This window comes from Arachis ipaensis, chromosome B10 (assembly GCF_059453495.1).
Source record: "Arachis ipaensis isolate K30076 ecotype BB chromosome B10, ASM5945349v1, whole genome shotgun sequence".
NCBI classification, from domain to species: domain Eukaryota; kingdom Viridiplantae; phylum Streptophyta; class Magnoliopsida; order Fabales; family Fabaceae; genus Arachis; species Arachis ipaensis.
This window is the reverse complement of record NC_142435.1, coordinates 147,571,286-147,599,196: the sequence shown is the minus strand read 5'-3', so window position 1 is coordinate 147,599,196 and position 27,911 is coordinate 147,571,286. Positions and strand designations below refer to the sequence as shown.

The following is a 27,911-nucleotide window of genomic DNA, read 5'->3' as shown; positions in this document are numbered from 1 at the left end:
TTCTCAATGCTATGAAATTTGTAATGATCAATTTTATCATAATCCAAGCATAAAAAAATTGAATTGTGAATAATGCCAAATTCTGAACTCCATGCTAATTTTTCATACACCAAAGACCAAACTCTCCCATGGCAAATTTGGATAAGATTCTCGGATATTTAAGAACTAGAATTTCAAACAGAAACAGTTGGGATATCCAATAGTGGTACAGTTACATCTTGTAGTTTTGCACCAATACATACATCACATTCCGAAAACTCTGACAAACCTAGGAATTAGTAGTTGTCTTCGGCCGACAGACACAGATTAATAATGCCTAGTGACTCAAAAATTCTATAACCTAAAGTGCATGTTTTTCACTCGTCTAATGCCACATACATTAAATTTACAAGGCGCCAAGAACAAATTACCACGGTTTCTCCTAACCTGGAGAGAAAACCTTCAAGATAAGAGGGGCTTGGAGGCTGATCTACAACTAGCTTTGAGTGATAGCTAAAACTTCATCAGGCTCACAATCTGTTGCTGAGATTAAGGAAGCTGATTGAATCTTTCCAGCATGATCAAGGCGCATCAAAATAACACCCCTAACAGATTCAACAAAAACAACCATCGGTAAACCAGCAAGAGCTAGGTATCGGAATAATGATGCGACAGGTAATTTTATTGAAATTTTCCAGTGCCTGATTGGGTAACATACTGGTCACCTGCTCTGGTAACAAGGTTAATTTCATGTTGGAACAGGAAGACGCAAAATGTAGCAACTAGACCAAATGCAAAGTCAAAGGAATTATATCTATGTTTTGGTTCACAGCATATTTATTGGCTTGAAGGACAGACACACATTGGTACATTACATCATCAGTATACCCAAACCAGACATATATACACTCAGAAACCAGTCAAACATTCATATATGAAAGAGATCTTTGCTTGTTTTATTTCTTTGGAGGCATATTTGTTTCCCCTAAATATCTTGATTTATTTGTTTATATTAATCTACTCAAGAATTAAACTCCATTCGGAAAAATTAAAACAAGCTGCTAATATAATAGAACAAATCCTTATCTTACCTTGCAAATCGAGACTGTATAGAAATATCCTGGACCTTGATTCTGTTGACTGTACCACTTTGGCTTACAAGAACCACTTGTTCATCACTTTCGCCATCCTCTGATACAGTCATACAGATAATGATACTAAATGAAATCTCACAAGTACACAATTTAAATCACAATAACAGCACCGACATTAAACAAAAATAACTAATGATCGAAACTGGAACCAAGGATGTCATACTAAGTGCAATACTGAGAAAAAATACCTGCTAATGTGAATCCAACCACAAAAACAGCAGCCAAGCGATCCTCAGCAGCAAACTGAATAACCAACAAAGAAACACACGTTTTAAAAGAACAGACAAGTTCATACTGTTGAAGTTGACAACTGAGTGATGGTTGAATTACCTTGTATCCAATCAAACCAACTCGATTCAAAGGTGAAATCCGGAAACTGCTTAAAGGAACCCGTTTTCCGTAGCCACTTTCAGACACAAACAACAACCATGGCCCCTTTTGGCTTTTTGCACTGCAGGCATATAGTAAGCAAATTAGACAATGACATCCGTGATAAATTACTCCAGCATTGCCTTCACAAAGACTAGTGTTCATATCAGTTCATCAAGGGACATTCAAGAGATAAGGAACAAATAAAAGTATATGATATCTAAGCATTTAAATAATTTGGTGAATAAAGACAGAAAATATAACAAATTGTTACCAAACAACTAGATTACAACCTTTTTTTAGCTTATTAACAAGTCTACCCAAGTCAAATAGAAATCTCAAAACACTAGCAGTTATCAAATTCACAAACAATTCAGTGGCTTGGCATTATTACTTGCTCCCAGGAAACTTTGAGGAGTTTTCCATGTCATTCCACAATGCTGCAGGTATGATATCCACACTGGCCATCCTATCCCCTTCTTTCAGTCTCATTGCTAGCGCCCCCCTTGTACTTCTTCCAAGTGTGCGAATCTGAGGTTAAACAATGTAGTTGTGTCAAAACAAAATACTGCTATTCAACAGTTAATTCTGACAGTATTTATTCACATCACATGTCATTTCTTGAAGAAACAACATATGATTAATGCCAAGCTTTGATTCTCTATAAAAAGAACAAATTCACTGACATGGAGACAATTCCAATAGGATAAGCAATCAATTTCAACAAAAAAGAACAAAAATATACACACACATAAAAACCTAAGATTAATGCAAAGCTTTAAGTAAACAATGTATGATTTGCTTATATGTCAATGTTTACAAAATTCAAAAGTTAGTTCTGCATTTAGTAGAAATAACAAGCAGAAACTTGCCTTGCTGCATAAGCTCAGTATGACCATTCCATTATGTGAAGCCATCGCCACAACATCATCATTTGTGCAACGACGGACCCACTTCAGCTCATCGCCAGGAACCTTTCAAGTTAAACAATGAATAATACTTAAGGCAATGATGTTAACAACTAATCTAGAAGATCTACAATAGAATTTGGATGAAGAGAACTCAGTCTGGAAAAACAAACCAACTGAATTGCAATGATCCCAGTCGACCGGATTGATGAAAAAGCATTCAAGGAAACTTTCTTGATGTAGCCTTGCATGGTGAGCATCAGCAAAAACTGATCTTCAGCAAACTCGCTCACAGGAATAATGGACGTTATCCTTCCACCATCAGACAAAGATAATATCTGGCTCAAATGTTAAAAACAAATAACATGTAGTTATTATCACCAACTTGTGCTTCAGATCAGATTTTGACCAACAGTTGATAAAAAATGACAGCAAAATGTTAGGATAAGATAATACCATTCAAAGTATTTTCTCCCAAGCATAGAAATCACAAATGTTTCCCAACTCTCGATAAATTAGGCTAATAATTCTTTATTGGTACGAATGTTAAAATCTTAACCTCAATATCCCGTTTAGCATCCGAACCCTTTTATTGCACCCCCTTAATGTGTATGCCCACTTTTCGTTCTAGCAAATGTTCTCAAGTTTTGTAACTAGGGATCAACTTCCTCCAATAGGAACTCTTAACATACAGTTAATAAAATTGTGACATTAATCCATTCAGTAATACTTTTACTTTTTTCTTTAAACAAAGTATTGAGCTCACTACAAAATAAATGGGTCAAGTATCTATTATTCATTTTCTTTGTTAGGGAGTTGGAATCAAGTTTTACTACAGCTACATGAGTTCATCCGAATCCTTTTGGCAATTTTAAGATTTTATTTTACTAATAATTATATAAAAAAAATTATTTATATGCCTCTATTTAAACAATTAAAACTTTTGTAAAAATGGTTCATAACCTGATATTAGAACTTCTATGATCAAATGGTCATCAATTTAACCCACGTTGTCCCTTCTTCAATATTTTAAATTTCAAAACATAAACTGAACATGTGCAAATTTCTCACTTCAAGCCCAAAACCAGTACTGAACGGATGCTGTCTCAATTTAAAACCATCTATATGCCTCAACTTAACAGTTTAAACTTCTGAAAGAGTTCATTCACGATATATATATATATATATATATAGAACTTCGCCTATGTTACATTCATGATATATCTGTCCCAAGCCCAGATAAAGGAGAGTTGCGTTAGGTCTTCGACAACCAACATAAAAACTTAGTCAAATCTTCATGACATGGACAATATATATATATATATATAGAGAGAGAGAGAGAGAGCAATAATATTAATAAATAGATACCTGAACAAGTGGGGTGCCAGCAGCAGTCCGGCTACATTCAGGAACTTTGTATGCACGAGCCGAGTATACCGTTCCCTTATCACTGAAATTTAAATTTCACAAGCCATTCCATATTTGAATGCAACTACATCAGCTGAAATACAACGATTTACATACTGACAAGTAAAATAATGAGTACAATTAAGAGAATAAAAAACAAATGATACTAATGAAGTCACTATCATTTTACTCCCTTGACAAAGGGTTAACAAATAACTAAACAAAGCCTACTTAGGAAGTCTGTAAACTCAGGAAAGCTGTTTAGGGAAGAATGTACATACCAATACAACCAAGTCCAGGTCCTACCCGCATTACAATGAAAAATGAAGTGAATATTTCCATTCGTTATACTATATTAATTACAGATGATAATTGATTATGTAATGTGGTTCCTAATTAACAATTTATGCTTCAGTTGTTAGGTTCAGACACAGTTTGATCATGGCTTTTTGTGCTTCTGGATATGCAAGTCTCTTGAAATTACACAACAAATTTTTAAAAATCTTGGGTCTTCATCCCCTACGCTCTACACCATGTCACCATCTCAAGGGACTAAAAATTAAGCAAGGCAGCATATGTTATATTTGAAAGCATAAGAGGAACACAACCTGAAATAAAGGACATGATCATGTGCCCGACAAACAAGAAAGTCAGACATTGAATCATTCACTCTCAGTTTTCCTACTGATTTGCCAATGGTTCCACGATTTTGTAGGTTAAAAGTGCTTGGCTTCATCCGCTTTAAATAACCCTTTTCACTAAGTGCCTGAAAGTAAGAACATAACATCAGCAGCACATGAATCACTTGGTGACCAGTAAATGAATTAAGTAAAAATTAAGCATTATATTCTTGCTGGCACCTACCAATAGCATATCTTCGTTTGGGATAATATCAATATCTTCAAGTTGACCATTATCTGTGTCCTCCAACGTAGAACGCCTGGGGTTGGCAAACCTATTTTTAAGCTCAATTGCTTCTTGTTCAATAAGCTAAAAGTATGAGAAAAAGGTCAGATAGACATCTCCAATAAATGATTTCTTTAAACAATTGCAAAAGCCAACAATGAGTTGGGAGTAAGTAGAAATAATCTAGAGAGAGAGAGAGAGGATATGGGTCATTAGAAGGTTTTGAATAAAGTTAAGCCACAAGGAATTGGAGGGAAACCAAAAAGATAAAAGTTCCATTTGTAATTTTTTATTAATAATTAAATGACGTTTATGAGCAATGTAAATTTTTTTTGGGTCAATATACTTAAACCCTCGGGTATCAGTCAACTGAGAGCCAACGACTAACCCTAGCCCTGTCTAAGTTAACATTTCGGTGGGTAGGAGGCTGACCATGAAACTTGCATGCTGTCCTATGGATCGAACCCAGGACATGATGTTTAAACAACCCAAACAACTACCACTCATGCTAGATCTCAAGGTTTATGAGCAATGTAGATAGTGTCACTAATAGTTTAATGTTTCATGTCATGACTCCTTAGTCACATTAGAAATAATGAAGTTATGAATATCAGTGTGGAAAGGAATCCGTGGGTTTATAAAAATCCCTTTTCAACCATTGGGTTTTTACTTGAAAATAATTCAATTCCACAAATTTCCACACAAAACGATCAAGTATCATCATTATCGCACAGAATAAATACTCTTAATATGCTAACACAAAAGGTTAATAATCTCCAACATGGCAAAACAATATGTAATGAGACCTATAACTTGAAGTTAAGCCATACCTCCAGTATATTTTTCCTGCTAGATAACAGTTCCTCTAACTTCAAAATTTGTTCCATCAAAGATTTACTTTCAGCCACAAAGTTTCCACTCTGCACAGCACAACTTATTATTCTACCACTACCTTTATCATAAGTATTTTTATAGAAAACTTTTTAAGTAAATTATTCTAGTGTAGCAATTGGTATGATGAGTTCAACAAACCTCACGAAGGGTCAGCCTTCTAAGGCTAATGTCCATAAGAGCTTCAGCTTGCTTCCCAGAGAGACCGAATTCTGCAAATATATATAAGAGAATTCACATTAAAAAGATGAATGAATGAGCATTTGGAGCCACAGTTTAATGGATTTCAAGAATCAGAGGATAATTTCCAATTGATAATGTCTAGAAGATATACATTTAAAGGAGGAATAAAATCGTGCAAAATAGATAAACATGCTTCAAAATTAAGGAGTTTACCATTACATAGAGCAGCTGCAGCAATTGAGTTACTTGAAGATTCACGAATTATGTGAATCACCCGATCCAGATTATCAAACCCGATAAGAATACCCTGAGTTTTCAGGAAAAATGCTTACTTCCAAGGTGCTCATAGGGGAAAAAATGAAAGTGTAAAACAGACTAAAGCTAGTTCAATCTTCAGGCATCAGATTTTCCAAAAGCATATATTTCCTTAGGCATTTCAAATAACAGAAAATTATAAATATATTAGCAAAATGTATAGAAGAGAAAATGTTGAATGACAATTTGATATCTAGTGCTTAGTTTATTTTGTATATTTATCAAATCAAATCCATGGGATCCCATTGCATGGTGTATGGAATAGCAGTGCTTAGAGGGATTTTCCTCTCAAGCAATTCACTAAGTCCCCAACATAGTATATAGGAACTACAAAGACACAATCCTTGAAGGACCGACTCCTATCAAGAAAAGTTCCAGCTAACCATGTCATCACTCTCATTGACCAACGATGATGTCTTCATCCAATACAGCATATGCTGGTAATTCTAATGCAACAGCAAATGCTTTGATTGGGAAAACAATACATCTTTGGTGTCACAAAGGTTTCTACAGCTATCACTTTTAAACCAATTGAAACATGAAACACACAAGAATAACTACTCCACTGGTGGTATATGCCTGAAAACTTTATTCTCCCTATGCACATTAAAAACATAAGAAAATGCAACTGTAGATAAACGTTACAAAATCTATCACATACCTCAACAATATGTCTTCTCGCTTGTGCATGGGAAAGCTTAAATCTTGCTCGCCTCTCAACAACAGTGCATCTGAAGTCTATGAATGCCTGGAGTGAAGTTAATATTAGGCAATTGGACAAAAATAATTCGCCGAATCTATGGAACAATATCAGAATATAACCAGCAGTTAGCAGCAAGTGATGTTCTTTTATAATATAGTTAGAATTAGTTAAAGCAGGCAACTGTCTTATGCTATATACTACTGCCTGGAAATTATATAGATCACCACCTAGGATCTTTTGTCCCATGAGGCCATGACATTTGAGGAGGACAAGAACAGCCGTTCATCATGACAGAACCAAGCACCTATTTCATTGAAAAAAACTTGACAGAGAATGTTTGTCTTGAGTAAAACCACATCGTCTTCTCAACAAAGAGCCAATATCCTCTCTCTCTCTCTCTCTCTCTCTCTCTTTGTTTCTCTATATAAGTCAGCATCCGTGTGGAGACTATTATACTTCATACTAGTTTTGGTCCATGAATACGCTATAAGTTCTAAGTCTCCTCCATATATTCTGAGTCAAGTTGTAACATTAAACATAAATATCTCGCTTTCTACAAATATCGACGAAAAGGATATGATAAGCACTATTGTGAGGTCAGCTACTGCCAGTACCTACCTGAAGTAATTCCTTCAGCCCCATTTGTTTGGGTTGCCCGTTAAGAATACTACAGAGATAGCAAACAAAAAGCGTTCATATTATGATAAGAAATATAAATGAAACATCATGATAATAACAACATAAGCACGAAGAGAGAAACAATACAACAATGATAACAAAGTCTGGTCTAATGAGTGGACACAACAACATGAATCAAAAACAGTGTATGCTATAATAAACTATGTAAATAGACAAGGTAAAAGATTAAAAAGGGAACCAGCTCCCATCTGTTTTATTTATTTATTTTTTTTTGGGGATGGTGGGTGGGTTGTTTTTCCAGTCCCATTAGCAATTGAGCCTACTACTTCCCAAGAAGTCAGTTTTAGTTGTTTTCAGGAAGTCAAAAAGAACACTCAAGACAAGCACTTTTGTTATTGCATGTCCAAACACAAAAAACACTTTATCCAAATGGGCCCTATATCTCCTAGAAGAGAAAATTCCTTTACTAGATAGAGCAATTTGAAATTCCTTATGTCATCCATACTAAGCTTGTTTTCATGTTCACCTTCTGTTACCCCAAGCTCCGCCCCATATAACATGGCTGGTTTGATAGCAATGTGATAAAAATTACGTAAACTTTGTTGTCAAATCTCATATATCCATAAAGTCAGTTCTATGTTACTCAAACACTCCAAAATACCCACATAAGTTCTAAGCAGGAATGTTGGAATTAAATTTATATACCAAAGTAACACATATTCTTCATAGTTCCCTTAACTAAAATAGCTGCAATCAACCATCAAAATTCTATCCCAAGGTTCATTGGTTAGAATATTTTAAATGGACAAAATTTGTAAACTAGAACGTACTTACCCCACCATGTTGCAGCTAAATGTAGACTGAAGTGATGTTAAGCGATATAGATTATTCAAAACAATCAAAGGGTCTGCTCCCCGCTTTAGCTGCAAAGTGGATGAATTTAGTCTAACACAGTAATCAATAATCTAATTTTCTCATCTCTTTTTATAGTTTTGTTTGTTCACAAGCAACGCTTGAACAAGTAGAGACATATATGTTACCTCAATGACTATACGCATTCCAGAGCGATCACTTTCATCCCGAATGTCACTTATCCCATCTAAATTCTGACATAAAAGAACTTCAAAATTAGCATACAAAACATATATGGTAGCTGCTATCCAGTAAATAAGGCCTATAACAACACCAACCCCACCCCCCCCCCCCACCCCCAACACACAACAGACACGCAAACAAACAAAAATAACAAGTACATGGAAGAAAAAAAGGAGAGAGAGAGAGAGAGAGAGAGAGAGAGTTCATATACTTAAATTGGAATGATAAAGAACTTAAATAAATCAAAGAGTGTAGTGTTCACATGTCTTAACAACAAAAGAATATGATGATAACAAAATATGCAAGCTTACATAAAATCAAGCAACATCCTCTTCCTACACTTCAGTTATTATCATGTTCATAATAATTGTATTTATCCACACACCAGGTAACCATTACTTGGCAAAATGGCTATAGAAAAGTGGACAAAACAAAAGAAATGTGGTGTCAAATGGACAAGTGGAAAAAGGCCGGCATCACTCTATATAAAGGGAAAGGCAACCCATGCGAAGCTTTAAAACATCATACACAAGTAAATATAATGGTGAATCAACACTAATGACAAGAACTAACCTTGTCATGTTAGGTGTAGGCCATATGAATGAAATGGATTCAGTGTCTCATAGATTGTCTAAAACAAATTCATTCATATGATAAATTGGCCATAACAAGATTTTGTGGAAATAAGTAAATAAATGAGCACTAACTAAAATGCAATACCTTATTTTCTACAAGTTCAGCAATCTTCTCAACTAAAGCTGCTTTGTTTGTCTGGTAAGGAATCTACTTCCATCATAATTTTCTAATCAGCTTTCACATAAAATAAATCAATTATTTCAAAAGACAGTATCTAAGATAACTGGGAGAGGCACCTCTTTAATTATTACTGCAGCCCGTTTTGTCTTAGAATCAAGCAATTCAATATCAGTTTTCCCTCTCACAACAACACGTCCTCGACCAGTACGATAAGCCTCTAAGATCCTTAAGAAAAGCAAACATATATAAAACCATAGATCAAACTATAAAATAATTTTCTGATAGTGCATACATAAAAGGAAGCACAAATGCAATTGAAAAAGCTTGATAAACCTATAAAAAAAATTTAAAAAAGAAAATTAAAACAAAAACAACTAACAAAAAATCACGATCAATACTAGTTACAAGGGTTTCAAATTTTACAAGCTCCAGTTATAGTGATATAGCCAGATATTTCTCAAGGCTCATTGTAGCATACCTATATGAAATTCATTAGTCATAACTTTTATTAGATCATCAACATTTCAAATTAAAGAGCACAACAGACAAAGTGCAAACAGCTTATTATGGCATGTAAGCCATCTGCATATAATCACCAACATATAGTCGCATCCAATGTAATAGAGTATGGTAAGCATAGGTGCATGAAAAGCATGATAGACTCTGCAGAATATAATATCTCTGCCCATGACAATTGGCATTTATGACAACTATCACCAACAAACATTCAGCTTATGATCAGGTGACCCTTTCTACTCAAACTTTTTGATAAAAAGCTTTATTCTCAAATTAAAAATGTGTAAAACATGCACTAAAGTTTGCAATGTGCAACTTTTTGTCCTACCATCTAACTTCACATATGATGTAAATTTTAGGATAAGATTAACTAGAACATGACTTGGAGTACAGTAAATTCAACTTTTCCTATTAAAAGTTCAGTGCAAAAGATGTTTGTGTGAGTTTTATTACTGTGACAGACTGAGTTTTTGTTGACTTTTAACTGAACACTAGAAAAAAGCAGAAAGAGTTGGAAAGTTCAGCAACTATGTTGCATTTTCTTTATAGGTTTTTAAGGATTAAAATTTGAGTGCCCTGAATTTGGAGAGGGAGTAAATTAGAACTTCCCCCAAAAAATATCAAATATATAATATAATAAAATAAGCGCAAAAGAGGGATACCGACAAACATCTTTAAGGCTTAATATAAGACTCACCCAAGGTTTCCCATAATCAGCCCTCCTGTAGGAAAGTCCGGTCCAGGCATGTATTCAAGCAATTCTTGCAGCTACAAACACCAAATGTAATCGGAAATTTGATTAGAGAAACATAGAATAGTGAATGAAAAAAGCATATTAATAAAAGGACTGGCAACAGAAAATCTGAACTCCATACAAGTACAATAGATATGATATTGGGTATAGTATAACTAAATCACCATGGAAAGGAGGGAGGGGAGGTAATGTATGGAGAGAAACGTCGAATTGAGGAATTGGATAGAGACTAGAGAGACCAAGTTCTCAACCCTCTAAGGTTATATGTTTTTACTTTCTTTTTCAGCTTTACCATCCCTTCTCACTACTTCTTTACTGATATTGAAATCAAATAGGTTTCAGTAGTAGGAGGTATAAAACAATAGCAAATCCTTTTAAGAATGTATGCTTTTGACAATAGAGGATAAATAGATTCCATTATTTCCTTATAGGATATAAAGAAACTCAAAATTTTGACAATGGCACTCACAGTAGCTTCTGGATTGTGTATCAACACGCACAGCACATCTACTAGTTCCCCAAGATTATGAGGAGGGATATTAGTCGCCATGCCAACCTAGTGAACGTAAACATTGACAGCTCTACATGAGAAGATACAATTTATAAGCAACAGTAGCTTTTGTTAATTCAAATAAGCAAAAGGAAACCCAAAATCACCGCAATCCCAGAAGAACCATTCAATAATAGCGTTGGAAGTCGAGAGGGAAGAAGTGATGGTTCCTTCTGTGAATTATCAAAATTTGGAACAAAATCAACCTGTAACCAGGAAGAAATAGAGGGAACAAAAAGAAGAGGATCAGTTACACTTTAAATCAGGGGGAAAAACTAAACCATTAATCACAGGGCTAAAGGAACACAAGTGACTGACTGTATCTTGTTCTATATCAGCCAACAACATTGCCTCAGTCAGTTCCTGCAAATTCAGAATAAGAACAATTTAACATACTCCAAAATGTTTGCAAATAATAATTATCAACTAAACACACATGAACGAAAACTAAACCGACGACAACAAAGAGGACAAATATGCAAGACTAAATGCAATAGGATGCTGATTCTTCAACAGTCCTATTGATTAAAAAATTTATTGTAAATTGAAGTATTTGTTCAACAGCCCCTGCAATAGGGCTAAAATCATGATATAGGAACAGGATATCTCGAAAAACCCCTTTTTTTTTACAAGTCCAATTTACATTTACTACATACACAGAAAACTGATCTCATGAGCAGCTGAAGAGTTACATATACTTAAAACTACTAACAGTTGACAACAAACATGGATAAAGATAAACAACCATTTGCCGACATCAGAATCCCAGAGCAAACAATGATTACTATATCTTTACCTATCAGGGGCATCTTTTATGCAGAATGGTTTTCCTTTACCAAGATTAGCTTTCTCATGAATGACATTTAGATGTGTTCAGGATGCAAACTGACCATGCAGGACTTGCAAACCATACCAGGGTACATATCCATTTTTTGTTTAACACCCATTAATGGGAATATCATAATCCTCCCCCCCCCCCCCCACCCACCCCACGGGGGCGGGCGGCTAATTGGTGCCAATGGAAATGGCAGAAGCCAAAATGCCCTAGTGGCAACAGGAGTTGTCGTTTAGGGAATGATGAGCGATGACATGGCACCCACTGCAGTGATGAAAGTCCGATGTCCAAGTGTTGGTGATCCAAGGCAAACATGGTGATCCAGCAGAGATGGCAATAGTGGTCCAATGACAGCAATGGTTGGACAAAGTTGGCAATGGCAATCTGGTAGCCGCAGCAATGTAGTGGCAATCCAACACTACCAGCAACCAACAAGTGATGGCCAATTAACAGCAGGGACAATTTTGAAACTTTACTTTTGCATAAAGATTCTCTCCCATGCAAAGTGATCATTCCCACAAGGTAAGTGGGAATAAAAATGGATTACTATTTACTCACAAGAATCTTACATACTCATTTTCACATTCCTCTATACTGTAAAACCATTCCACATATCAAATGCCCCATTGGTAGTTAACAAGTACAAACTTTTATGGATTAAAGAATCATTATGTCACACACACACACTCTATAGTAAAAATGAAGGTGATAGAATAGTAGAATCTGGATTCAAAAGCCAAATCAATTTTTTAAGACATACTTCCAGTCTGCACTCTGTGTAACGCATAGCAGCAGGAGGGTCAGCATCAACTGACCCAAAATTCCCATGACCTTGAATCAAAGGACAACGTAACGAGAAATCCTGAAATAAAGAGACGTAAATTACAATAACAAAAGGAGAAGAAAAGAGTGAGTTGGAGAAAATATATTAGCTCACAAAAATATATTAGGAAATAAAATACCTACCAAAATACTAACAGAAAACAGCACTCTCAGTAAAAGGATATTTACAACTTTTGAAGCTCTAGAACTCATAAAGGAAGCCACATCAATAAGTTATATAATGCTAAAATACATCAAGCCAACATCAAGTATATATAAATCCTATCTCAACATTTAAAGAAAATTTAAAAATGAAAAATTAAATTAGGATAATTCATTGATTACTGTTATATTTTGTGTAAGAAAGAGAGTAATAGAGAACTTTTTTGAAATGAAGAGAGGAACAAAATACAAAAAATTATCGGAGGGCAAGGGACCCTATTTAAAAAGAAGATTAATAGGCAATAAATTAAAAAAAAAATATGGAGAGATTTCTAGACTCAAGATATCCAAGAGGGAAATTTTCCTAAGATTATGTGATTTTCACCAAATAGAGGCCAAGCGTGAGCACCCAATCATATCCTAGAAAACTAGCTTCTCAAAATCTGTTGATAAGGTGTGACAATTATGCTCTAACCAAATACACCAAACAGTAGCATATGTAGCAGATGACAACTAACACTTAGCATTCCTCCTCTTCCCAAAACCAGCATTACTTGTCATAATGAATCGATCTACATTGAAACATGCAAGGACAGCTGGTACCCCACATGCAAAATATGATTAGTTATGGCTTAGAAACCCATGCTATATGATACTACAGATAAACTGCCAATATCCCAGAATACAAAGCAAGATGAACAACAAATAGAAGGAAATTAATATTTTACCTGGGCCATTCGCACTAAGGAATCATATACAGCACTGTCTCCATGAGGATGGAACTTCCCCAATACCTACCATAATAGCATCAAATATTAGGATATCAATCAATTCATGAAAATGACAATGGATATTACACCTCCCAAATGCACTTCTTTTTACAAAGAGTTTAACATCTAAAGCTAGATATTAACCTCTCCAACAACTCTTGCACATTTCTTGAACGGTTTTTTGGATGAAAGGCCAAGCTCATGCATTGCAAATCTGCATTCACAATATTAGCTTGTTTTGCAATCGTATCTCAATAAGAATTGTGAAATTTCACCAACACAGTTGAAGCTGTACGCAGGACTAGGACTGTATGTACTCCCAATTTACTATTAAGCTAACTACTTTGAACTATAATTTCCAAAATTTCTCTAGGTATAAAAATATGCACAAGTTGATTCATTGATTCATCTATTCACATGTAGTTTAGGGAAACCTTTAAAACTACAATCAAAAGCAGTTATTGTTGGTTGTCAATACAGCAATGCCACAGATTTCGTTATTGCCAGACTGCAAACTATAGACAGAACATGACAGAAACTTCACACGATGAATGAAATATGGAATGATAGGCAAAAGCTGAACATGAACTACAACAAACATTATTAAAATTCATTGGCCAAGGCAACCAAAGATGCATTTCATTGAGAAAATTCAAGACAGGTGCAAATCCATGGACTTTTTCAACTAATATTCGATTTGCATGAAACTAAAAACCACCACCAACAATGAATCTATTTTAACTAAAAACAAACCGAACAACAATAAACAAATAAAAAGTTCAAAGAAAAAAGTAGGCTAATAAATAATATGTATATTAAAAAACATCAGTTTGTAAATTTTCTCCCACAGAAATTAAAGAGACGATACTAACAGAATCCTTCTATGGACGGGTTTCAATCCGTCACGAACATCAGGTAAGGCGCGACCGAGGAGCACTGACATAGCATACGCCATGTAAGCCTCAGTTGCCTCTTTGTGAAGCTCCGTCAGCACAATCCTTCCGTCGCTTCCGCTGTCCTTCACCATCACACTCCCATTTCCGTCTTGTGCTGCTGCCGCCGCCTCTTCGCGGCGCCTCGCTTGGACAGGCGCAACGGGCCGCCGCGACAGCCGTCTAGACGAGACGGAGAGGAAGCGGAGGTCGGACGACGGGGTTTGGCAGAGCCAGGGAAGGCGGGATGGGGCGAAGGGGGAGAGTCTGAGGATGGCGGAGAGTCTGAGAGCGGAGGGAAATGCCATGGCGGAGGAGCTGAGGATAAGGGTTTGGGTTTGGAAGGAAGAAGAAGAGGGTTTCATAGGGTTGTCATTGGGAAGTGTGAAAGGCAAAGAAGGAAAGAGTGGAAGCAGTAAGTGGTAGCAAAACGCTCAAACAGTGAGTCAGTGAGCTAAAAGCCTAAAACCCTCACTGTGAAGAGGGTTTCCGAGTGAGTGTTCTTGCGCGCCAACTCCTGGATTTGGATAATTTCTTGCCAAACCAAGCTTCACTTCTTGGTCCAATGTATGCAATTTGTGTATTTAGGGAGAAAAAAAATCATTAATAGTTTTTAATATATGGGCTAAATTTTAATTTAATTTTTAATATTTTAAATAAATTTAATATTGATTTACTGATAAATAAAGTAAGTGAATAAATTAGTTTTTAAAAGATTATTTATTTTTTAAATTGGTTTCTGAAAATTATTTTAATCAAATTCATCTTTCAAAGAATTTAAGTTAGTCATAATAGTGCTTATGTCATTTTCATTGCTAATGACATTAGAGTTTGCGGATGTGACACTTTAAATGATACTGCAACATATATCCAATAGTCTTAATTGGCGGATAACATAATAAGTTTATGAAATTAGATTAAATTAATTCCAAATCAAGCGATTCTAATGCCTCAAGGTCCCCTTAAATAGGTTTTGTTTGATCTAATTTCATGAACTTATCATGTTAATAATCAATTAAGACTCCTAACTCTTAAGTGTATGTTGTGATATTATTTAACTGTTACTTTAATAAACTTTGATACCATCAACAAAAAAAAGTGGTGGAAAGACCAACGTAATTAACTTAAAACTTTTGAAAGACAAATTTAACTAAAAAAATTTGTGAGGAACCAATTTAAAAAATAAATATCTTTTATGAATGAATTTAACCATTTACTCCAAAAAATTATTAGAACTAATAACAAAGACGTTAATAGTGTTATTAATTAAGTTATATCTTATTATTTTTGTGAATCAAAAAAACAATCAAAATCTTCTTATAATACTTTTCTTTTTTATTTTTTTTTTATACAAAATCTAAAATACTACCTTGATCGATATAAAAAAAAATCAAAGTAACAGTTATTTTATTTTAAAATAAAGGAATATTAATTTGGCCCCAAAAGTTATATTGTTGGCCTTAATATTCAAGAAAGGTCTTACAAATGTGGGTAATGTAAAACTGTAAATTAATATTTTTATGAATTATCATTGGCTATATCCCATTTAAAAAATAGTAGAAGCTACTTTTTTTTTTTTTTTTGAATTATGAAAAGTCATAATATTCGTGTTTGACATTATTTAAAAAAAATTTTAACTTTTCAAAAAGTTAATTCACAACTTTTATACTTTGGCTATGTGAAAATGTTTTTTGTTTCTGCTGAACTGACCCTTCAACCACCATTCCATCTGTTAGAGCACGGACCTTCTACCATTATTTTTACGTAACGTTTCATCTGCTGGAAATATTGGCCTTCCACCACCTTTACCTAATGATTCATCTGCTGAAAGTATTGACTCACCACCACAATTTTAAAACAATATTGCATCTGAATCACCTACTGCATGTATTCCTTCCGTTTATTTTTTTATCATTTTATCACTTTATTTTTATTATTAAATTTGTATTTAGGTGAAAACTCAGGTGCAGTCGACTTTATGTGAAGTTAATAGCTGAGAGCCGTAAGATGAAAATTTAGTCAAATCAGTCAAACTATCTAACGGTGCTCAACTATCAACTTCACGTGAAGTTGACTGCATCTGAGTATCCACCTTGTATTTAACATTGTGTGTGGTATGAAATTTCAGTTTTATTTTTATTTTTCACATGTGATTTTATTTTTATATAACTTGCTATTATTTTTATAGTTAGTTATAACAAATTCTTGAGCCCAATGAAGGAGGAGGCTAATAAGAGTAAAAAAAATAAAAAACAGCAACAAAATATACATTGACACACATTTTATATTTGTTTTTTATTTTCACTTACCATATCATACACAATAAAACAGCAAACACTAACTACACACTAATTTCTTTGGCATTGCCATCAAAACTATTGTGAATTAAAATTTTATTAATATTCACTCCATACAAAAACACCATTATGAAAGTGAAGGTGAAGTAGAAGAACCAATTTCTAATTATATTATGTGGCAAAAACTAATTGTCTAAAAAATGAAACTAATAAGAGAGCAAAAAAAAAATCAATTGCCTAAACAATTATAATCTTAGTGATTAGGTTATATAAAATTAACATTCAATATTGAAAAATATTTGTTATCATCGTTATTTTAATTTCTATTTTCTTGTGTAAAAAAAATTGTATTTTTTGAGGTATTTATCCAAAACAACTTTAAAATAAGTATTTATATAATTAAAAATCCAAACACAAAATAACTCATTTATAAGTTTTTTTGGTGACTTACTCATTTATAAGTTGTTATTAATAAAAAACTTTTTATTTTAAATTCTTTTTCCAAAAAAACTTATTTAAATTATTTACCCAATAGGAGTTAAGTTTAACAAAATATCCCAAGATATTCCTTTTCCTTCTATTGCTTAAATTTTTCCTTCTATTGCTTAATTTTTTAGGACATTGTTTATTTTTTAGGGATGTTTCTGTAATATACAATTATACCATTGCAGTATTCAGGAGGAACAGCCTGTAAAAGTGTATGTTCAAAAGCAAACATATGTCTAAGGAATGTTAAGGATTTGCTTGTTCTTTTTTTTGACATGACTATGTAACTTGAACTTCCTCAGCGCTGATGGTGTGTTGAGATTATGTAACTTGCTTTTTTGCCATGCTCTCTCTAATTCCAAATACTATACAGATACAGAGTTCCCCAATTTAGACCATCATCACTATCACCTCCAGAAACCAAATCATTTTGGAAATGCATACTCTCAAATCATTCACAAAATGCATTATCAGCAGCAAAAGCTATAACATAGAATAAACATAGAATAAACAGAGCATCAAAAAGTCAAAACTTTAATATTCATTGAGCAGCAAAATCAGCATATCCAACAACTACATGACCTAATTTACAAAATCTGAGGAACATAACAGTGAAAACAAGATAAACTAAGAATCAAAATTCACTCACTCACTCACTCCAGTACTTCTCATCACCATCTTTACCCTCTTCCTCCTCACTATCATGATCTTCATCAATCAAACTCAACCTGAATTTCTTCACATCTTCCACAGCAGCGCTTCTAAACAACCCAACGTCAACAGCACCAGACACCATGTGATACCCACGTGACTTGAGATCCCCGGGCCCATCATGCGGCATAGCGAACCCAGACAGGTAAGTCCCAACGCCGACGCCACCGCCGCTGCGGCTTTTCAGAATCTTCGCCTCAGCCTCCCTCATCAACTGCCTCACTTTCCTGTTCCCTGGGTCCCACAAGTACCCCATACTGGCGCTCAGATCCAACGGTCCCATTTGGATGCAATCAACGCCATCAACGGCTGAGATCTCACCAACGTTCTTCACTCCCTCAACGGACTCAACCTGGCACATAATCAACAGCTCTTCTTGGTAACTACCAAGGTAACCTTCATCGATGCCGTAACCGGAAGCCCGGACGACGGAGTGAGCCGAGCCACGGATCCCGGCGGGAGGGAACCGGCAGAACGACACGGCGTCGATGGCGGATTCCGCGGAATCGATCATCGGAAACATGATCCCCTGTGGGCCTAAGTCAAGGGCTTTCTTAGCCCAAGTGGCGGAGCTCTCAGGAACGCGGAGGATTGCGGCGGTGCCGGTGGCTGCGAGAGCGTGGAGACAGGGGAGCGCGTCGGAGATTCCGCCGTGGCCGTGCTCCATGTCGACGACGACGAAGTCGTAGCCCGCGAGGCCGGCGATCTCGGCGAGCGTTGGGGAGAAGGAGAGGAGGAAGAGGCCGTAGAGTGTGTCACCGTTTTGGAGGCGTGACCTGAGGTCTCGGGGAGACGATGCGGCGGTTGTGTTTGTAACAGCGGAAATGGAAGAGGAGACATCGGCGGCGTAGGATTTGGGAATACAGGGAGTATTATTGGGTGTGGTGACGGTGAGGGTTTTGAGGGGTTTGGGTTTGAATGCGGAACAAGAAGGGATGAGGATTGAATGAGGCTTTGGGTTTGGGAGAAGAGAAGAGAGGAATGCGGTGGTTGTTGGTGTGAGCTTCATGCTGCCACTGCTCTCCATTTGGTTTCACCCCTCTCTTGTCTTCTTCACTCCCACTTTTTTCTTTCTTATCATGCACCTCTTTTATTGTGCCAAAATCCTGCAGGCCATAAAGTTAATAAACTAATGAATTAGAGTTAAAGTATATACACATATAAATTCCTTAAAAATTTTAGAGAAAATGACAAATAGGTTTCTGACCTTTTGTTTTGCAGACATTTTTGTTCCTGACCATTGAAAAATATTTTTAAGTCTCTGATCTTTACAAAATTTGGACGGATCAGTCCCTCCGTCCAAATGCCTCCGTCAGGGACTGATTCGTCCAAATGTCTTTGTCAGGCACTGATCCGTTCAAGTTTTGTGAAGATCAGAGACTTAAAAGTATTTTCCAATAGTCAGAGACGAAAATGTCCGTGGGGGCAAAACGTCAGGGACCTATTTGTCCTTTTCTCAAAATTTTATATCGGTTAATGTTCGAATTAATTTCTAAAACATTGATTATTTTTTAAATTCGTTTTTGAAAAATGTTATCAATTAAATTAGTTCCTAAGATAGGATAAACTATTAAAATAATATCTCAAAAATTTTAATACTAACAAAAATATCTTAAAAGACGCAAAAGATAAAATAATTTTTGAAAAATTTTAAAATTTGACAAAACATCCAAATATAAAAATATGACGTCATAATGAACGAAAAATACTTATCTGTTCATCAAAAAAGCTTTAGTGATGGCGACAAAAAGTTCTATGGTGTTTTTTTCATTTTCTTTCAATCCAAAACCTTTTTTATAATCGTTCATTCATCATTAACCATGAGAGCTTCAATGGCTTCCCTCCTTTTCTTCCAATTCAAATCTCTTTTTGTATCTTTGCAAGGGAGTCTTGTTCCATAAAATCCATGATTGTTTGCTCCTTTAAGAGAAGATCTTCTATGAGATCGGTGAACTCTTGTTGTTGTGGTTGGTGAAAGTGACAGTGGTGTCATTGTTGTTGTTCTTCTTCTTGTAGATGTAGCGAGAGTTTTGTGGTTGAAGAAGATAAACTCGTGACGTGTGAGTGAGACTTGAAGGAATAATTCAAGAAAAGAGTTGTTGAAGGTAATGCTGTATCATCTCTTTCATATAGAATGAGCTCGAATGAAAGCAGAGAAAGGCGAAGATGCGATAGATGAGCTTCTGAGGAAGCTTGCTCCATATTTTACTGTTCATCCATGGTGTGTTACTGAAGGTGCTTGTTGTTGCAGCGGTAGTGGTGGTGCCATTGGTGATGGCCAAGGTGTAAAAGAAAGGGTGGGGATGGTGATGAAAACCTTCCATGATTGTTTGATAAAGAAGGTAACTAATAAGGAAAAAAGTAAAGGATGTGATTTAGAAAGTATCTAATTACAAAATTAAAAATAGTATAGAGACTAAATTAAATAGGAAAAAATATAAGGATCTAATTGAAAATTCGGTAAAATTATAGGGATCAACATAATAATCTATTTTCTATTTATAATATAATAGTTAAGCATTACACGAGACTTGAACAGTGTTCCCACAAAAAAACCAAACTCTAAAGCTTCGGAGGTGATGACATGTCGCCCGACATGAATAGTGTTTCCTCCATTATGATGAAAACGCAAACCCATTGCAATGCGTCGGCTTATGCATAAAGAAGCCTCCAAAAATTGGCCGCCAACAGTGTTAGCATCCAAAAAAAAATGTTGCCCTTTCAGCAGGGCTGGTCACCAAAGTAACATCCCAATAGACGAGGTAGCTGTAGCTACAGTGTTTCCTCCGAAAGAAGTGCAGAGGTGACGGCTTCGTTGGTCAGAGGTCCTGGCAAAATTGAATTCCAGATGCAAGTAGCATATCTTCCCACCCATGTGTAAGGACCTGCGGTTAATAAAGGATTGAATTTGGAACATCCCACTTTGACGCTCACCAGTGCTCTTTAAAAATTCCAGTTTTTTGGCCCATTTCATTTATTGATAAAGAAACAACTCTATATAAATATTAGAATGGTACATGTTACATGAAAAAATAAATCTATTGCTAATTGTGCCTGGTAGAAGTTTTGCTTGAAACAGTTTTAGGGTGCAAAGAATGGCGGCAAAAACAGACTTGATCAAAAACATCAATCCAACCAAGCTTGCTTGGTCGTTGGTCATGGGTGTTGTCCGATTGTATGAGTTTTTTAGCCAGTGAAACTAGAATGAGGTGTTTAGCTTGGAGATGGTTTTGCAAGATGAGCAAGTATTCGATGAGTGATTGTTATATGTTGCATCTTCTTCTTTAATACCTTTCTAACAAGTTTTGGTTTCTTGGGTTTCAAAATATTTTGCAGGATGATAGAATTCATGTAACAATATGTAAGCCTATGTTGGATTTGTTCAGGGAGAGAATAAAAGTGAAGGATTACCATGTGTTCATAACATGCAGCGGAAGAAAAGAAAGTAATCCTAAAGATTTTTTTGTGCTTAAACTTTATTCCAATAATAATATATAGATCAAATCTAAATACCTGTGTACGCTAGTAAAAATCGCTTTCTCCTTCGATGGTACGAAGGCGCTATGCGCATCCGATCCACACCGAGACCAACCTTTGCTGTCAACTCCTTGACCAATTGACATCTGATCTAAATTGAGAAACCTCTTGCAACTCTTTGCATGCCATAAAATTCTTCTTCAAGAATCAGGCTCACATACGTTTATATGTGTAGAGGTAAAGGAATAAAACTTTTGTTATTCTCTCTTTTTTCTTCTACTTTTGGCATACATATATATAGTATGAGATTTGTTACTGATTTTAAATTTGATTCTCAATTCAAATTTAAATCATATCTTGAAATTCCAAATATGAATCTTTCAAATTCATGAATCATATCATAACTCAATTTGAAACAGAATCAGTTAGGATCTCATCCAAATTTAGAAATAGAATAATTAATTATTCTCAAATCTCATTTAATATTCTCAATTATCATATTATTATTAAATTCTTGGTGCTAGCAAAGAATATAATAATACTCCATTTTGAATTAATATAATTATTTATTTGTTCAAATCAAAATAATAATTAAATAATTCTATAGCAAAGATTAGAACACTCGTTAGTGTGTGACCCCATAAATTCAATACTAAGTAGGTAGTAAATTAGTCATACTAAATTTACTAATCAAGGTTTGCGTCTAGCAACACTCCTAAACGACCCGATAATATGAAGTAATATATTTTTACTAAGAATCTCAAAAGAACAAAGTATAATTCCTTCCATCTTTCCAGCTCTTGGTTAACTCTTAGAGTATGGTTTAATTGTCAAACTCTAACTTGTTACCATTATTATAATGATCTGTGAATGACTTAAGAAACTCATTTCTTCATTCATTCAATTTCCTTGACCAATGTTTTATTTATCTCAGTCACTATAATCATAGAGCTCAAACTCTTTACCGAGAGTTGACGGATTCCTTATTGACTAATCATTTATTCTACAAGTATTTAAATCATACCCAATGTCCATTCAACTAGCACCTTAGGGAATTAGGTGTCCGGAATCAAAGTATAATAAATACATTGTTAATTACTATGACAGTCGCAAGTCAAAGGAAACTATTACCATGTTCATCTAGAGAATATCCTATTGACAAATATGCGGTAATTATAACCATTAGAAATTCTCAAATTGAGTATGTTCAATGGTCATATCTCTATATGCACTATCTATATATATAATTTAATAAAAGAGATCTATTAATCTTCATCCAATGAAGACGATTATATATATATTGATCTTTCCGGATTATTAATGTCCTTTTTTTAATAATCCGATGACTAAGAACAACTTAGATTAAATTATAAAAGATTTATCTCTCAATATTATGATCACTATCAAAATGATAAATTCTTAAATTTAATCAAGGATATTATTATATTAATATTTTAATATAATAACAATATCAAATTATTTGACACATGATCGATTGGATTGTGGTCATACTATTTATTCCCAACAAAAAGAGCATGTCGTGTATAGTATGCGAAATTTTATTACGTAAATGAATAATGGGAAGGTAAGAAAAATTGCTCATAAGAACAAGCTTAACTTCTATACAAAGATAGAGGTGGAAGTCCTTCCTATTAAGACTTTCGCTTTTAACCCATTCAAATTTTGCCCATTTGTTGAACTTGAGGCAAATGCTCCAATGGATGAAAATATGTTGTTTGGTATGTTACATCGACATACTTCTTATTTTGTTAAGATATGATCTTAAGTTTTATTACAGGTTTAGATTTAAATGGCCTTATTGTGACATGCAAATTATATAGGAGAGGTTGTTGGAAAGGAAGAGGCTATGGGGATGATTACATGCACAGGTAAAGAAAGCAAGTGTATTGCACTACAGTTGGAAGACCTAGAATAATATTTACTATTTTCTCTCTACTTTCAATTGTACATTTTGTTTTTATTTTGTAGTCATTTAAAAAACTCTTTAAACAAATTCCCTAGACACAATAGTGTAGAGTCAATTAAATATACTTCAAATTAGGTTTTAGATTTTTTATTGTGGTTTCGTTGTTTAATTTAAACTTGAACCCTCCACAATTAGTCTAGCTGAATTTAGCAACATGGTGCCTCAATCAATTACTAATGCAACTTAATTTAAATACATTGGAATGAAATGAAGAATTCACACTTCTGTCAAATTGTATCTTATTTCGGTTACTTCATTTATGGCATTCTAATTACACAGATAATTATCTATATATCCTATAATCAGGTTTTTAAAATTTTATCTCATAATGTGTTGTCATTTCTAAGAAGTCCCTTCACATATTTATTATGGAAGTCTAACGCTATTAAAGTAATGGAGGGTTTGCCTGTTTATGTTAGAGGAACCAAATAGCAAGGAAAAATCGAAATGAAAAACACACTACCCTCTTTGCAAAGTAGAACTCATTAGAAAGTAAACAAATCAAGCAGAGGGATAGAATAAAGAATACACACACTTAAGCCTGATTTGTTAGTCATGTCACCATTAATGGTAAATCTTCACCGAGATTATCTTTGATTATATTCATAGCTAGAATTAAAACTTCTCTTTATTGTATCAAGATATGTCTTGGAAATGCTGAGATTTCATCTTCTTACATTTGCAAACAATAAACCTCCACTTACTCTCCATGCATATTTCCATCATCACTTCGAGATCAGTGAGCATAAAATAAAAGATGTCAACAGTGTATGAAAAGTACATTAATTGCTAAAAATGGAACATGTCAAAATACCATTTACTGAATGAGCATTAGAAGATCTTTAAAGGATTCCTTGCCTCACTCAAATTGGCTTCACAAACTCTGACTCCACTGATAATAGCAGAGCTGAAAGTTGTTCTCACTATTTACTGTGATATATAGTTTATTTTACAACCTCTAATATTACCTAAAAAAGACACATCAATATCTGTATACTTGAATTTAAAGAAAATTGAATTGGGTAAATACATCTAAAAAATTCAACCATGTCACTAAAGCTATACTCCTCTATAAATGAAGACCAGTCCTCACAGCAGAGGAACACATCTCATACTTAGCTAAAACTTCTATTCCAAACTCTCATATCTTTCCACTCCCATAAATCTAATTTGTACAATCCCTATATTTCAAAGAGGATGAGTGATATTCCTCCAGTTTCTCTTCCCCTACCAGAACTCCCTAATGAGGTTCTCTTAGGCATATTCCACCTTGCTGATGCTTCAACCATCTTAAATGCCTGCTGCACATCTCACTACTGGAGAGCGAAGCTTAACAGCTATGAATTCGTGTCAATCATTGCTGAAAGGTGAAAACATCATGGCTGCTCACTGATGTTGCATTTTTTATATCCATCCTCTCTGCTGAAGTCATTTGATTAGGTCATAAGGATGGATTCTTCAAGTGGTTACACTATTTCATTTCATTTTTCTTTTTTGTTGACATATGAAGGTTGGTTCCAAATTATTAGCGTTGAAGATGGCATCTTTTGCATACGATACTCCTCTATGGGAAGGAAGTCTTACCTGCTAGCTTGGAACCCTATTAGCAGAAGGTCCAAAATTATTCAAGATCCTGTTTGTGTTTTTAAACCTGACATGGTATATCTATATGCATTTATGTACTATCCGTACACTCTTGATTATGCCATTATGCATGTCTTCAAGCATAGTTCGGAAAGTACTACATGCACACTAGCCATCTATACAAGCTTTACAAGAGATTGGCATGTGGTAATGACATGTCCACCATATGTGCAAACTATAGATGCAACCTATGTTACACTTGATGGGTGTATTTATTGGGTAACATACTCACATAAGGATGTTGAAAGAACAAAACCTTATATTGTATGCTTCTCTATATTATCTAACACTTTTCAGCAGATTTTTGTTCTTGAACAAGCTCTGGCTCATTGCTACATGCTCATTATTTTCAACCAAAAGCTTTGTCTTGCTGCATCTGATCACGACGAGAAAGTGTTTCACATTTCTATTTGGCATGTTCATGTTATCGAGGAAGACCCAACATGGACTAGGTTGTTCATGTATAATGGCATTGGTTCTCTCTTTACTCCTACTATGTTTGTTGATGAAGATATAATAGAAATCAAGGAAACACATTTTGAAACCGAGGGTGCATATGAATCACACTTTTCACACTTTCATATCTGCTGATATACTCCCATGAACGACACAAGGAGAACTCTTCGTTGGGTAGAATATGAAGATCAAGTAAGGCTTAGGTTACTGCATGTGTACTATGAGACAATATACCCAGTGTGAAGTCGATCTCAGAGATTGCATTCAGTTTCAGCAAGGTTATAAGAAGCCAGATGTTAAGATACCTCAAAGTTACCTCTGTTGTTTGTAATGACCTTAGTTTTAGGCCTAAGCATGGTGCATGTCTCATATTAGTCTTTAGTTTATGTCGTTAATGATTAATCAAATGGTCTAGGCATCCTTATTAGTAGTACAAGGTATATATTAAAGCTAATTATGCAGTGGCATGTTAATGCATCTTTCCTACGGCACATCTACTACAATATCATGTAATTTTATACAGAGGGATAGGTGTTGTATCTGAGTTTTATTTTAATTTACTTGTATAAGATTTATTATTATTAATAATTATGTGATTATCATTACTTGGTGATCTTTGATATAAGATTTTTAATGAATTGAAAACAAAATTTTCTGGCATTTTCTTAAAGATTGAAACGCGATATCGAGCTAAAGGCTCAATATTAAATAGTTAATATGTAAAATAGGTTAGTAACGCCTTACTTTTAGTACGATCATAACGTACTAGAAATTGGGTCGTTACACTTGACGCCATGGACGCGTGGCCGCAAACGATGCGGCGATTGGAGCTCGTAGTGAGGAGATATGGTGATTTGAAGTGGAACCAAGGGTTTGAGTTCTTCTTCCCTTGCTCTCCCTCCCAAGAATGTGTTTCCTTTGATTATGGGATGAAATGAGCTGAAGCTCATTGGGTTAATGGAGTGTAGGTTGGGCCTTGGGCACAATACGGGCCCGGTTTGCCCGCTTCGGTCCGTTCTGCCTAATCTCGGGCCAAATTTTTTAAAATTAGTATAAAAATTCTTATTTTAATTAGCTCTACCTCATTAAACTATAAAATTCATATTTCTAATTTCTTTTATTAAAATTTAATTTATTGATTAATTAGTCGCTAATTTTATGGGATTTACAGGATGGCTATGAAACTATGCATAGAAGCCTGATAAAGCTATTTTGCACAGTATGATTTCACTTGTCATTTGATGTCAATTAATCACAATTACAATTTCATCAAGTCTTCTTTATCACACACAAATATGAAAATAAATATCCAGAAGTTAGTGGATTAAAATAAGAAATAAAATACTCAACCAGGCCACATAAGGCACACAAAGATGCCATTTATCTCATGGGGTGCGACATTAATGGATCTTGAATTGTGTTCCAATAGTAGGTGCTCCCACTTAGGTCTCTTTATGCTTTTCTTCTACATTTGTTACCGACATCATGCATATCTTTAAGTCAGCTTAGAAAATGGAAAGTGTATTTGCAAACTCTGATTCGACTTCCATTTTTTTTCCAGAGGATGTTATCCTCTACATCTTCTGCAAAGCTAATACTTCATCAATTTGTAGATGCAGGGCATTGAACATATTTTGGTGTTTTGATTTGAAGGAATATAAGTTTCTATCGCAACATCACCGAAATTTTCCTCCTTTTGAACAAACGCTGATATTGCATATTTTGTTCCCGCAATGGAGAACAACTAATAATGCAATTGTCATGGTTAATACTTCAACTGGTGCACCAACAACATTGTGCCTCCTAGCAGAGCTAACAAAGTGTAATGATTTTAATCTTGTGGGTTCTTGCTTTGGAAACCTTTGCCTAACATTCATTATTGGCTGCCGCAAGAACATTTGCTCATCTGGAACATCCTCAAAAGCAGTGTCCGCCAATTACCATAATCACGCTCTTTTAAAGTACCCACATGCATCTCAATTTTTGCTTTTTTGTACTATCCCTCCAGCACACAGTACTGCATGGTGCATGTGTTCAAACAGAATTTTGAAGACAAAAAAAATTGGTATACTCTCTGGAACAGGCAATTCCAACACTGGGAACCAAAAAGAGTTTCCAATGGTGATATCACGAAGTTGGGCCCTGACTATGTTTCACAGAATGGGTTTGTTTTTTGGATTAATTTTGGTGGCCTCAATTTAGGAAAT

At 34.9% G+C, this 27,911-nt stretch overlaps 2 protein-coding genes and 1 long non-coding RNA gene across 3 annotated transcripts in view; 1 reads left to right on the top strand and 2 right to left on the bottom strand.

Moving 5' to 3' along the window:
- Positions 1–171: 171 nt before the first annotated feature.
- On the bottom strand, positions 172–15,232 carry GYRA (DNA GYRASE A). Its single transcript, XM_016324875.3, has 27 exons — positions 14,587–15,232; positions 13,859–13,928; positions 13,673–13,738; positions 12,721–12,822; positions 11,444–11,488; positions 11,233–11,331; positions 11,045–11,131; positions 10,519–10,589; positions 9,422–9,530; positions 9,270–9,332; positions 8,495–8,560; positions 8,289–8,377; positions 7,434–7,482; positions 6,774–6,860; positions 6,011–6,104; positions 5,756–5,826; positions 5,554–5,643; positions 4,682–4,807; positions 4,426–4,583; positions 3,779–3,860; positions 2,584–2,748; positions 2,375–2,476; positions 1,897–2,033; positions 1,464–1,584; positions 1,322–1,376; positions 1,071–1,170; positions 172–584 (listed from the first exon to the last, which is right to left on the bottom strand). The coding sequence occupies exons 1-27, from the start codon at positions 15,009–15,011 to the stop codon at positions 476–478; spliced, it is 2,838 nt and encodes a 945-aa protein (XP_016180361.2). The 5' UTR covers positions 15,012–15,232; the 3' UTR covers positions 172–475.
- A 978-nt stretch (positions 15,233–16,210) lies between these two features.
- Positions 16,211–27,911, top strand: part of LOC148582048 (uncharacterized) — a 115,216-nt gene continuing 103,515 nt past the window's right edge. Inside the window, exon 1 of the long non-coding RNA XR_015882680.1 lies at positions 16,211–16,324. This is a non-coding gene — a long non-coding RNA (uncharacterized LOC148582048). The remainder of the gene's footprint in view (positions 16,325–27,911) is intronic.
- On the bottom strand, positions 17,944–19,265 carry LOC107623907 (Phosphoenolpyruvate carboxylase family protein). Its single transcript, XM_016326307.2, has one exon. The coding sequence runs from the start codon at positions 19,165–19,167 to the stop codon at positions 18,079–18,081; it is 1,089 nt and encodes a 362-aa protein (XP_016181793.1). The 5' UTR covers positions 19,168–19,265; the 3' UTR covers positions 17,944–18,078.

What these genes read in the sequence shown, in the direction of transcription:
- GYRA (XM_016324875.3), bottom strand. Translation starts at nt 15,011, where the DNA reads ATGAAACCCTCTTCTTCTTCCTTCCAAACCCAAACCCTTATCCTCAGC. An exon ending in TACACAATCCAGAAGCTACT is followed by an intron (nt 10,590 to 11,044) that starts GTGAGTGCCATT and finishes TGGTGTTTGTAG; the next exon opens with CTGCAAGAATTGCTTGAATA. An exon ending in CTGATTATGGGAAACCTTGG is followed by an intron (nt 9,531 to 10,518) that starts GTGAGTCTTATA and finishes GCTTTTCTTAAG; the next exon opens with GATCTTAGAGGCTTATCGTA.
- LOC107623907 (XM_016326307.2), bottom strand. Translation starts at nt 19,167, where the DNA reads ATGGAGAGCAGTGGCAGCATGAAGCTCACACCAACAACCACCGCATTC.